Raw genomic sequence first — 12,689 nt, 5'->3', positions numbered from 1 at the left:
CCTCCGTACTATGAAGCAATAGGAGACGTGGGGGCCTCTGAGTACTCGAACGAGACTAACCCTCACAAATGTAACTGGGGGCAGGAGGTCAGGATAACGCTAACTCAAGTTACAGGAAAGGGTAGATGTATAGGGACAGTTCCAAAAGGGAAAAAGGATTTATGTAATGTTACTGAGAACGGATATCAGTCACACAACTGGTTAATTCCTGCAAACAACACCAGATGGGTATGTTCATCTCTGGGGGTAACTCCATGCTTATCTTTAAAGCTGTTCAACTCTTCACATGATTTCTGTGTACAGGTAGTGATCATACCCAGGATTCTTTACCATTCTGAGGAATATATGTACATCCAACATACTTTAGCAGAATATCATTTACAAAGAAGGGAACCTATTACGGCTGTCACCTTAGCCACACTAATGGCTCTCGGGGCTGCAGGAGCAGGAACTGGAATTGCCTCCCTGGTAAAACAAAGTCAGGAATTTACCTCTCTATGCATTGCTGTAGATGAGGATTTGGCCCGCATTGAACAATCCATATGGGCTTTAGAAAAATCTGTTAGATCCCTATCTGAAGTGGTGCTTCAAAATCGTAGGGGATTGGATCTGATCTTCCTGCAACAAGGAGGACTATGTGCAGCCTTAGGAGAGGAATGTTGTGTATATGCTGATCATACTGGAGTAGTGAGAAACACAATGACCAAATTATGGGAAGGGTTAGAAAAACGCAAAAGGGAAAATGAAGCCCGCCAGAATTGGTACGAATCCTGGTTTAATTATTCACCTTGGCTTACCACACTATTGTCAACTATAGCGGGACCTTTATTACTAATAATAATAGCATTGACTTTTGGGCCATGTATTTTCAATAGGGTAATTGCAATTGTAAAAAGTCGATTAGAAGCTGCTCATCTTATGCTTGTGCGTGCTAAGTATGAATCTCTTGAGCAGGAGGTGGACGACGCAGAAACTTTGATGCTCAGCAAGCAAATATTGCAAAAATTCAATGAACAAAATATGTTAGAAAAAGAAAAAGGAGGGATTTTGATAAATTAGTAGGGGGTTTGTTCATTGTCCTTGAGAATTTAAAGAATCTACTGAGGAGATAAGGTTTCACAACTCACGGCATTGTGACATGGGGACAAATGGGGAAGGGGGGCTGGGTAAACATCCTTGTTAAAACAAAGATTCTGTAAGATACCACCCACCCACTGCAAGACATCCTGTTTTGCCCCCACCTGAACACAAGCACAACGGGTGATCACCGGAGGAAGAATAATGACCCCCAACAACAGACTGCGCAGCCTCAGAACAAGTCTCAACAAGTCGACAAGTCAACAGGTCTCGACAAGCTGGAACTTGAATGCTATAAAACAGCAACACTGGAAAGGGAAGTTGCGTGTCGTGGTGGAGCAGAGATTCCCCAGCTGCCCAGCGCTGTTTTGCTTGTGTCTGCTTACTTGATTAATAAAATAATTTCAGTAGACCAGTAAATTGTGTGGTCTAATTTATAACACTTGCACGGGGGAGTGCTTGGAAGTACACCCCCATTTTTCAGAATCGGAACATTAGTGTGTGATACACTGCAGAAGGGAAATTTCTGTAGCAACATACTGACGAGGGCTAGGAAAAATGGGAAATATGAGTTCCAGGGGACAGGGAGATATCCCTGGGGGAGTGCCTACTAATAGTTCTTCCTGAAGAATGGTAAGAAATTGGAAACATAAAATTAGAGGAGATTGTAAAAGAAAGAAAAAAAAAAAAAGGTTAAATATTGTGTATCAGTCTGGACAAAAGAACCAATTAAGGAAACAGCAGTATTTTGGCCAAAATACGGGTCTGATGAAAATTCAGGCTTTAAATTTATGTGTAAACAGTAAGATTCCTTTTTCAGAGAAGGAGCCAAGTTATGCTCCCTATAATCCTATTATTGTACCCGTGGCAGCAGCAGTCACTCCAGGAAGGGAGACAGGGACTGTAATTAACACTATCCCTACAGAAGGATCGTACTCTAGGCTCTGGCAAGAATTAGAACAAGGTAGAAGATATATTGAGAATTTTGCCTTCCCTGATACTAACAGTACTAACACTAACTGTGTATCCTCTTAGGTGAACTACCCCCCCTCCTTACCAACAGAGAGGTTAGGACTTTTAAGAAGGAGAGGAAGTCTTTATTCGAGGACCCCAACAGCCTAGTTGAACAATTAGACCAGTTCCTACGACCTGACTTATACTCTTGGGGAAGGGAATTATGTCTATAAGTATGTTGTTTACAGGGAAAGAAATGGGAATGATCAGGAGGAGAGCTGCTATACAAGAATGCGAAAGAACTCATCCTCCAGGACCAGGGGTAATACCGGCAGAGCAGAAATACCCACTTGCCAATCCTGGCTGGAATAATAATAGTGTGCAACACAGAAATCATATCAGAGACTTGGGGTCAGAATGAGAAAGTACTCGGGGATGAGTCCCAAGGACCCGGTATCCCAAGGGCTCTTGAAAGTTCATTGTGTGATTAAAGCCTGTCAAGATACACAGAAAATGCTCCAGAAGGTGGGGGGATGTAGTGAACAGTCACTGGGGGGCCCTCCTGCGGGAGGCCCTGGAGGTGTGTGTCCGGAGGGGAGATGAGAAGGAAAAGCAGAGAGTGAAACTAATGGTATTGACTGTGCAGTGGGTAGTGAGGCAGAGGGTTGGGGAAAGAGGAAGAAAATCTTCAGGGGGAGTCAGGGCCAGGATGGAAAGGAGAGGAAGAGAGATGAAGGAATGGCAGGCAAAGAAGGCTGCCTGTGTTGTGGCCTGAATCCTAGCAGGGACAGGCTTTGATAAGATGTTTTAAGTGGGGCCAGGCTGGCCACTTCGAATAGGAATATCCGGAGTGGAAGAAGGAGGAAAGAAGGAAAATGGGATGAAATATGGTATACTGATATGTTGTTTCAGCATCCTGGAGGTAGAAAGGTATGGAATTAAGTTGGCCCTTGACTGAGACTTTGTGAGACTTTGGTGAAAGTGCAGGCTGTAGAAAGAAAGATAGAAAGAAGTGTTTAAAAAAAAAAAGATTACCTAAGGTGTTAAAGGTGTGGTATGTAGCATTTGACAGAGCTGTTTGAAGTTGAATGAGCAGGGAAAGGGGATGTAGGCATTATCTAAGTAACAGTCTAGAAGTTTTGGTATATTTGCTGTGGTGTTTGGTCAGTTTCCCAAGTATCAGGGAGGGGGACTGGGGGGGGACAGCCTGCTCCACCAGGAGCCACAGGCTGCAGGGGGGCTTCAGCTCCAGCACCTGGAGCGCCTCCTCCCTCTCCTTCTGCGCTGACTTTGATGTCTGCAGGGAGGTTTCTCGCTCCTTGCTCTCCCAGCTGCTGTTGAGCAGCAGGTTTTTGTTTCTTTGTTTGTCTTCGTGGATGTGCTCTCACAGAGGCACGGACTGTGTTGCTCATGGCTTGGCTCTAGGCAGCGGTCGGCCCCTTTGGGGCCAGATGAAATTGTCCCTTATCTGCCACGGGGAGGCTTCTGAATTCTTCTCGTGAAGAAGAATCTTTCCCCCCCGCCCCCGCACCCGTGAAGAACCTTGCCATCGAACCCAATACACTGGGGCAGCTAGGTCATTACTGGTTTGTAAAGTATCAGGGATTAAATTAACTAATGAAACCCTAAAAAGTGATGGGGGTAGAAGGGGCTGGGATAACAGCTTTTGGGGGATACCAAGCTGAGACTAGGAGATAAAATGTTCGCTGGGCAATTATTGCATGTACCCAAGGCAGGGACTAACTTGTTGGGAAGGTATTTGATGATGAAATTGGCATTCAACTAGTCAATTTTTAGACTGGAATAACAGTTAATGGAGTAATTATTAATGGAGTGCTCTCAGGCCCTGAGAGCAAAGATATACTCACCTCTAATTGGAAAGACCCTGAAATGGGGGCGGAAGCAACAATACAGATGGTTGGTTTTACCTCAGGGGTTTACAGGGCCACCTATTTATTTGGGCAAGTTCTAGAACAGATTTTGGAGCAATTCCAACCTCCCGAGGAGGTGTTACTGTTACAAATATGTGGATGATCTTTTATTTTCAGGACAGGAGAAAACGGTTGTGAAGGAAGCTACTAACAAGCTATCCAACTTTCTGGGAAAGCAGGGCTTGGGAGTACTGAAAAATAAATTACAATATTTAGAAAGAGAAGTCGGGTATTTAAGGCATCTAATGTCTGAAGGAAAACAAAGAATAAATGCAGAGAGGATTCAGGGAATTGTTGAAAATTAAGAAAGAACTAAAAAGTTTTAAAAGAAAGATTTTTTTTAAGGAATCAAGAGCCATGAAGTCTGAAGGAAAATGGATACTCCCTGATGGGAGAGAAATGCTGAATAAAGCACCAATGAGGCAAATATTAACTGTTTTACATCAAGAGAGTCATTGGGAGGTGCAAGCAATGTGTGATGTTGTGCTAAGAAAGTATGTCTGTGTAGGAATATACACTTCAGTGAAGTGCAGAGGATGTACCATATGTCAAAAGGTAAATAAAAAGGTCTTCTGTAAGCCATCTAGAGGGGGACGGGAGCCAGGAATTTGACCTTTCCAAAGTATACAGGTAGACTTTACTGAGTTACTTGTTTGTCCTAATTGACCACGTGACTGGATGGGTGTAAAGCTTTACTGCCAGGGTTAAAGCAGGCCTTAGAGATTGAGTGGGATTTTCACAGCCCCTGGCACCCCTCCTCTTCTGGGAAGGTAGAGCGAATGAACCAGACATTAAAGAATCAATTAACTAAATTAGTGTTAGAAACCCAACTTCCTTGGGTAAAATACTTACTCCTACAGGTTCAAACAGCACCAAGAAAGGATATAGGAATTTCACCACATGAGATGCTGTTCAGATTGCTCTATCTGGGCAGGAGGGATGAGATACCACAATTCAAAACAAGAGAGTTTCCTTAAGACCTGTATTCTGGGGTTGTCCTCTTCTTTGTCATCTCTCAGGACCTGTGGGCTGTTGGCTCAAACCCCACATTTGGAGTTCCCCATTCACTACAGTCACCCAGGAAACCGGGTCCTGATTTGGACCTGGAAAGAGTCAACTCTGGCCTGAATGGGAAGGACCATTACTAACCACTGAAACAGCCATAAGAACTGTGGAAAAAGGTTGGACTCACTATACTCGAGTGAAGGAGTCCGTCAACCCTAGTACCTGGGAAGCTGTTCCTACAGAAGACTTGTTGGAAGTTGAAATCGAAGAGAAAAATCTCATAGTGGACTCTGAGCAGGATAAAAACTTACAATTGTAAACTAACCTTTTATTTTCACAGGTAACTAACTAGTGTGACTTGTGATTGAGAGAAAGGACAGACCTATAGTGAATTGCAGTGCTCCCAAGGGGGGGGGGGTTGTTATAGTAGTAGTGTACATCTTATTCTTTGTATTAATAATTATTTGGAAACATAAGGTTTAAAAATAATTACATGGAAAAATCGATTACTAATTTTGTTTTTAGTGATTCTAGGCCTCAGAGAAGGCCTCGGTCAATTGGCAACTTGGAAAAGGCATGACCAGATAATAGCAAAAACGGGATACCCCATCAAAATATGGGTGACTGTGACAGAGGGTTACGTACCACAATCCGTTATGTTTGATGCTTGTGAGGTGTTAGCTTGTGGAGATTTAAATGTCCAACGACAATTGACCAGAGAGAACAAATAACTGGGAGAGACCCAACAGCCAGATTGAGAATAGCTGTATGGAAACAATCCTCTATTGCCATCAGAGAAAGGGAGAAACTCAAGGAGAAAACAGGAGAGAAAACAGGAGGCCCTCTGAAATGTGGCAGTTCAAACATTTGAGATTCAAACAGGGTATGGGGATGTGAATGCCTGGATAGAATGGGTCAAATATACCGTCCAGTCTCAATCGTAGCTACTGCTATGCTTGTGCCTCGGGATGACCAATTGCCCAGATAGTGCCCTTCCCATGGGGGTGGACCAAGGATTCCCAGGGGATGCGATGTATGATTGCATTGTACCAAAAAAAGACTGCCTGGGGAAGTGAGGCCTGTAAGTGTCTCTCTTTGCTGTTCCCTCCCTTGCGTGATAGCAATATCAGGGTTCCCCCTGCATTCTCTACAGCTATAGGTAACCATACAGCCTGCCTCTCACGGCAGGGTGTGAGTGCTACTTGGCATCTGGGAGAATTTGCCTTGTGCTACCAAGGACTTGATGGGAAACTGCTCAAGACTAGAGATCCCCAGGGCAGATCTCTGGTGGTACAGTGGAGGGAAGATCTTACGGTCCACCCTACCATCTAACTGGGGAGGCACTTGTGCACTTGTTCAATTAGCTATACCCTTCACCCTGGCATTTGAAAGAGAAACATCGCAATTACTCAGAAGAAGTAAAAGAGGCTTAGGAATATCATTTGATGATAGAGTATACATAGATTCTATTGGCGTACCTAGAGGAGTTCCGGATGAACATAAAGCCAGAAATCAAATTGCTGCAGGGTTTGAGTCACTGTTCTGGTGGGTAACAATCAATAAAAATGTGGATTGGATTACTTATATCTATTATAATCAGCAGAGATTCATCAATTATACCAGGGATGTGATGAGAGGAATCGCTGAACAACTAGATGCCACCAGCAAAATGGCTTGGGAAAACAGAACATCATTAGATATGATGCTTGCGGAGGAAGGAGGTGTGTGTGTGTGTGTGATACTGAGCAACCACTGTTGCACTCATACCCAACAATACTGTCCCAGATGGCTCAGTAACTAGAGCATTGCAAGGGCTTACCACCCTTGCCAGTGAATTGGCAGAAAAAGTAGGCATATTTACATTCTTGATCGTAGTTGTAGGAGCTTTTCCCCCCCCCCCCCGCACCTGTTGAGCAGTCTCTTAGGCCTTAAAGAGCCATGTGGAACCACAGTCAGAAACATGTGGTGTGTCAGACAGTGAGGGAGCTGTGGGCTCGTTTACTGATCCGACTGGTACACCATCAGCCCCCCTGCCGCTACTGCCATCTCAGGCCTTTGCTGTTACACCCCTTGGTGACCTGGATGTGCCTTTTGACCCAGGCCCTATTGGCCTTGAAAAGGCCCTATTGGCCTTGAAAAGGAGACCCAGGCCCTATTGGCCTTGAAAAGGAGACTGATATGTTTTTCTTGGATCCGGGAAGGTTAGGATACATAAGGCCCGAAGACCAAGTTGCTTAACAACTTAAAGCAAGACGTATTGTTCCCATGACTAGCCCTGGAATTCTCCTGTGTTTGTAATCAAGAAAAGGAATGGAAAATTGAGACTGTTAAGTCATGGAAGTTATGGGAGCACTTCAACCAGGCCAACTATGCTCCCCCAGTCATGGACATTAATAGTAATAGACTTAAAGAATTGTTTGCTACCTTTTCTGATAGTACAGATGTATAGGCGTACTTGGGTTTAGTATGTAAAAGCAATGCTCTGTATATTTAGAAGGTTCAATGTTCATGTGTGCGCGTTGGTAGAGCATAGACTCCCCGCACACACAGCCTTGTTTACTTGCCATTTATAAATATTCCTTTTATAAATATTACTAAATTCAGATTGAGTTGAGACTTCATTTATAACATTATAGTTTGGGGCAAGCAACTAGAACAAATCAATAAGAACATTTTAGGCTTTAGACCTTTTATTAGCCTCCCAAGGGGAAGTATGCACTTTAATAAATATTAGTTGCTGTATGTATATAAATGAGGCAGGACGAATTGAGACTGATTTCAGAAAATATCTGGAAAAGATCAAGATCTTACATAATGTAGTTCAAGGTGACACCTCATGGGGTTTTCGAGATTTATGGAAGAAAATGACTTCTTGGTTACTAAACCTTTCTTAGCTTAAGCAGTTACTTATAGGAATATTAATCTTGCTTTTATTAGTATTCTTAACCTGTGTATTGGTACAGTATGCATTTTGGTGCTGTATAAAAGGCCTAGATGATTATGAAACCTGGAAGTGTAACCAAATCAAGCACCAAGTAAAAACTGGTAAGAATTTTATGAAAACTTTGAATCAAGGAGTGCTATAAGCAAAAGAATTTGCTTAAGATAAAGAAAAGGGGGGACTTGAGACAGGGAACAAGGTAAAGAATGTTGATTCCATAGGTCTTAGCTAAGGCAATTATATGTTAACGACCCCTAAGTTAAGGGAGTAAAAGTGTATATGCATAGATAATGGCACCAGCAAGAACTGGCTTGGACTGCTGAAGTCTGTCAAAGAAAGGAAAGGTCAGAAGTTTAGCAGCGAGGAAGACTTCTGGCCTTCATCAAAAGACCACCAGAGTATCTCGGATGACCACCCAAGGACTCCAGTACACATGCGAACAGGGGCAGGAACCCATGTTAATGATTCTTCAGAGACCTGATGAATATGCAAGACACTTACGGGAAATTAAATGAATATGTATTTATCCCACTAATAAGCACACTGCACATCCTTGGTGTGTGTATTTGGCGGAGCGATCCCCACACACACACGGTGCCATAATAAAGAATACCTGCTTAATAACTTTGGTTATTGAGTTTTCACTGCATCACTAGTGAGTTAATGAGGATTTGACAATTCTTTTCCGGGGCACTCTCCAAAGTCTATTGATCGTTTCATGTGCATTTTGAAGGACATAACACATAGATGTAATTCTTCTCAAAGATCTAAATTTGACTCAGGGCAACCAGTTTTTTTTCAAGCTCTTTTTCATGTGCAAAATAGGCATTCAGAGCTACCAGGCAATGGAGGAGCAGAAGAAAAGCAGAAGAAAAGCAGATGCAGTTTCAGCACAGATGCCTCCACTTCAGCAAAAGAAAATTTGGTGCATTATGAGGAAAGGAGCACTGAGATCAGAGGTGTGTTTCTATCCTACACCGCTGACATTTTACCAGGAGCCTGGGAAACCAGGAAGAAAAAAATCAAGGGATGGCTGATGATTTTGATGATATTTGCTCCTAACATGCCTCTTCATCCATAGTTAGGCCCTGCTCTCATCCTGTCCACGTAATGCAGCTCCTGTTGATACTGAGTCAGAAGGACATATGGTTTTCTCCCTGGTAGAGTAATAGAACCAAATCTGAAATATTTTATGAACGGATGAGCCAAACCTTTACTATGTTTAGTTAAATAGAAGGAAGTCTAGAAACTCTGTATCTCTAGCATCACCTTACCCACTAATTAGTCAGCCTTATCTATAAGACCATACAGAACTCTGTCCCAGGATGGGGGAGGAGGTCAAGATAACCCAGGCCTGGAGGATGTGTCTGAAAAAGAATAGGCGAGGAACTCATGGTATGCATAGGTCCTTTGATATGTAAATGACTTATCTTAGTATGCAAGCCTAAATTGACTATCGATGACCACCAGAAGACCCAGAAAGACCACCAGTAGAAACAAATGCACATGCATCCGGTACATTTACATATTTTCATGAGTAGGGAAATTGTATGAATATGTTAATTCTTTCTTGGAAATCTAATGAATATGTGTATTCTGTTTGTATATAACCCCCGTAGCTTGAACGATTCAGCACGCACACTAGGTGGAGCGATCCCCTGTGTGTCTGGCACAGCAATTAAAGAATGCCTGCTTTCTAAAACTCCAAATTGAGTCTTAAGAGAACTTCTTTGATCGACTTTTACAGTAACAGTATGGTCCATGCAATGAAATATTTCTGACTGACTTACCTCAGTACTAACTGCTTCATCTGAGGGATTGATCAGGACTACAGTTTCTAAGACATTACTTGTATGGTGAAGAATTTTCCGACCTGCAAGCACAGAGAGAAAAAAATAAAAGAAAATTTAAATTAAACCAGACATCCAGCATGGTTTAAACCAGCACTTTCCATGAGCTAGCTATATGTCCCACCATTCAGTAGCTCTCTGGTAACCAAGAGCATCACACACTGGCCACAACAGCTGAACTGGCTCATGTCTTCAGAAATACGTTATCATGTTGTCCTGTAATGGAACAAACTCTCCCTTGGAAAAGAAGAGGTATTGTCTATGTTTAAATAAACGTCCCTATAATCAAGTATCATTTATGTAGTACAGGACCAAAAAAGAATGTTTATCATTTAACCTAAGTTCCCTTTGATCTGGGACAAAATACTCCTTCTGTAAGAAACAATAGAAAGTTGGCAAGAGAAAGTAGCCTTAAATTGTCCTTAGGTGACATGTGACCATATATGGATTAAAAAGGGTTAGGGTACTTCATCAGAAAAGACCACCAAAGACCAGAAAGGACCCCCAAAGAAAAGAAGACATGCACAGAAGGTCCTGAAAAGGAGCCAAGAAGTATGACGATACATTTAATCAAGAAACTGGCATTAGGTGTGTGAAATGTGTTCATCTGATTTGTGTCAATATGGAACAATGCTAGGGCCGCATGATATGATGAAATGTGACATTCTGTCTTACATACCCTTGTGTAACCACAAGTCTAAGAAAAACAGAGTGGTTAATATAGATAGTTCTTGCATCTTGCAAAGGAATGGTCTAGCAATTCGTGTCAATAGGGGATTTGAAGGGTTAACATTGATGCCCAGGTCTGAGACTAGGAATCACAGAATCACAGAATTTCTAGGTTGGAAGAGACCTCAAGATCATCGAGTCCAACCTCTGACCTAACACTAACAGTCCTCCACTAAACCATATCCCTAAGCTCTACATCTAAACGTCTTTTAAACACCTCCAGGGATGGTGACTCCACCACTTCCCTGGGCAGCCTGTTCCAATGTTTAATAACCCTTTCGGTAAAGAAGTTCTTCCTAACATCCAACCTAAAACTCCCCTGGCACAACTTTTTCCCATTCCCCCTTGAAGGAGATAAGAGAAAGAAGGGTTTTGAGATAACTGCTGACTATTGCACAAGACACTGCAAAAGTCTCTGACATCTGGCCCAGAGACTACTAAATGAGGAGAGAGATAAGCTGAAGGACAACTGAAGAACAAAGCCTGGGAGGAAGACTACGAGCCTTCAGCACAAGACCCCCAGAGGGACCACCGGAGACTGATACGCATGCGCCAGTGGGAGGGTTCGGATTCCAGGAACTAATTATAATAACCCTTCCTTTTCTAAGTAGTAATGAATATGTATTAGCCTAGGAGCATAAAAACCAGCTGCCTGATGTAATAGGTGTGCGTCTTGGTGGAGCAGAGATTCCTGGCGCACCCAGCGCTGTTTGCTTGCCTCTATTCGTTTAATAAATTGTAAACTTTAATTGCAATCCTATTTGGGACTCAGTCATTTATTACAGGTGTGCTTGACTTGTGGAAAATCCAACGAGCACCCAGGCCTAAATAAGAGCAATAGCTCTCCTGAGTGTGTGAGAATTGGATTATTGCACACTGGGGAAAGGATCTGCTTTTTCATACAACAGTCCTAGGGGCCAGAAACTCCAGAAATTCAAGACAATTAAAAAAAAAAAAAAAACAACAACAACAAAACTAGCAATAGCAATGGGTCCTGCCTCTTCTCCCTGACAGGAGGACTCCCTGTTACTCACCTTGGTCTCACTGAACTGGTGTGGATCAGGGACTAGAGTAACTGTCACCAGCTGAGCGTATGGCCCTGTATTTTTATGGACTTATATACACCACAGATATAGCTGAGACTACACAGTCCTGTAACATGCACAGGTGGTTTTAAATAAAGTTTTCCAGGAAATATTAGCAGCTTAGCCACAGCAGCTGGAAAGCCAGCATGGGCTGCAAACTTCCCCTACAAGAAGCAAAGTGAATACTTGCAACATACACCTGCACTGCATGTTGTGAGAAACACTCTGTAGACAATAACTTAGGCTCAGGCGAGGATCTCAGTGAAGTAGTAATTTATTCGCAATTGCAATGGCGGGCACCCCAAAAGCAGGAGAGCTCATCTACTAGTTCCAAAACACAGTTTATATACTTTTTGATGACAGGACCCTCCCCTGTTTCCCCACTGAGTGGGTAATCCAGGTTCACAATCTATCTGATGCTTCACAGACAATGCATGGCCTTCAGTTGCCAGCCTGTTACATTTCAAATTTCTTTTGACATTTTTACTGCTTGAAGTGGTAATGTTTCTTCACTTATCTGACTTGACTTAACACCGCGATTTTCACCTAATTGTCCTAAGGAGTCTGGTTATCTGCATTTTACAAGGTCGCCTGCTAAGCTTTCTTATCACTGTAAGCATATCTCAGCACCACATTCCTTCCCTCTAAACAATGTAAATCTGCAAAAACAACATTTCTATTCCCACAATTCCCCCCTTTTCTTTTTTATAAACTGTTGATTTTTGCAAAACCTTTCTCTAAGGTGTAATTTGGTAGATTTCTTCTTCTTCTTTTCTTTCTTTGCTTTCCATCTCCTCATTATCACCTTATCTGAGTAAGGTGGTGGCTCCATGGTCATTTGTTTCAATAGTGCAGTTTCAGTTAACCACTGTACTAGTCCTCTTACACAGGGGATAATGCAGCAACCAATGGCTGTCAAAACTCCTACAACTACGATCAAGAATGTAAATATGCCTACTTTTTCTGCCAATTCACTGGCAAGGGTGGTAAGCCCTTGCAATGCTCTAGTTACTGAGCCATCTGGGACAGTATTGTTGGGTATAAGAGTGCAACAGTGGTTGCTCAGTATCACACACACACACACACCTCCTTCCTCCGCGAGCATCATATCTAATGA

The 12,689-nt window shown here is 42.7% G+C and overlaps 1 protein-coding gene across 1 annotated transcript in view; it reads right to left on the bottom strand.

The window, feature by feature from the left end:
- Positions 1-12,689, bottom strand: part of LOC101796523 (microtubule-associated protein 1B) — a 127,621-nt gene that overhangs the window by 50,835 nt on the left and 64,097 nt on the right. The window contains exon 3 of the mRNA XM_038169546.2: positions 9,699-9,781. Within this exon, the coding sequence (XP_038025474.1) occupies positions 9,699-9,781 (83 nt within the window). The remainder of the gene's footprint in view (positions 1-9,698; positions 9,782-12,689) is intronic.

The sequence above is a fragment of the Anas platyrhynchos genome, chromosome W, assembly GCF_047663525.1.
Source record: "Anas platyrhynchos isolate ZD024472 breed Pekin duck chromosome W, IASCAAS_PekinDuck_T2T, whole genome shotgun sequence".
Classification (NCBI taxonomy): domain Eukaryota; kingdom Metazoa; phylum Chordata; class Aves; order Anseriformes; family Anatidae; genus Anas; species Anas platyrhynchos.
This window is presented reverse-complemented; position numbering and strand designations above follow the sequence as displayed.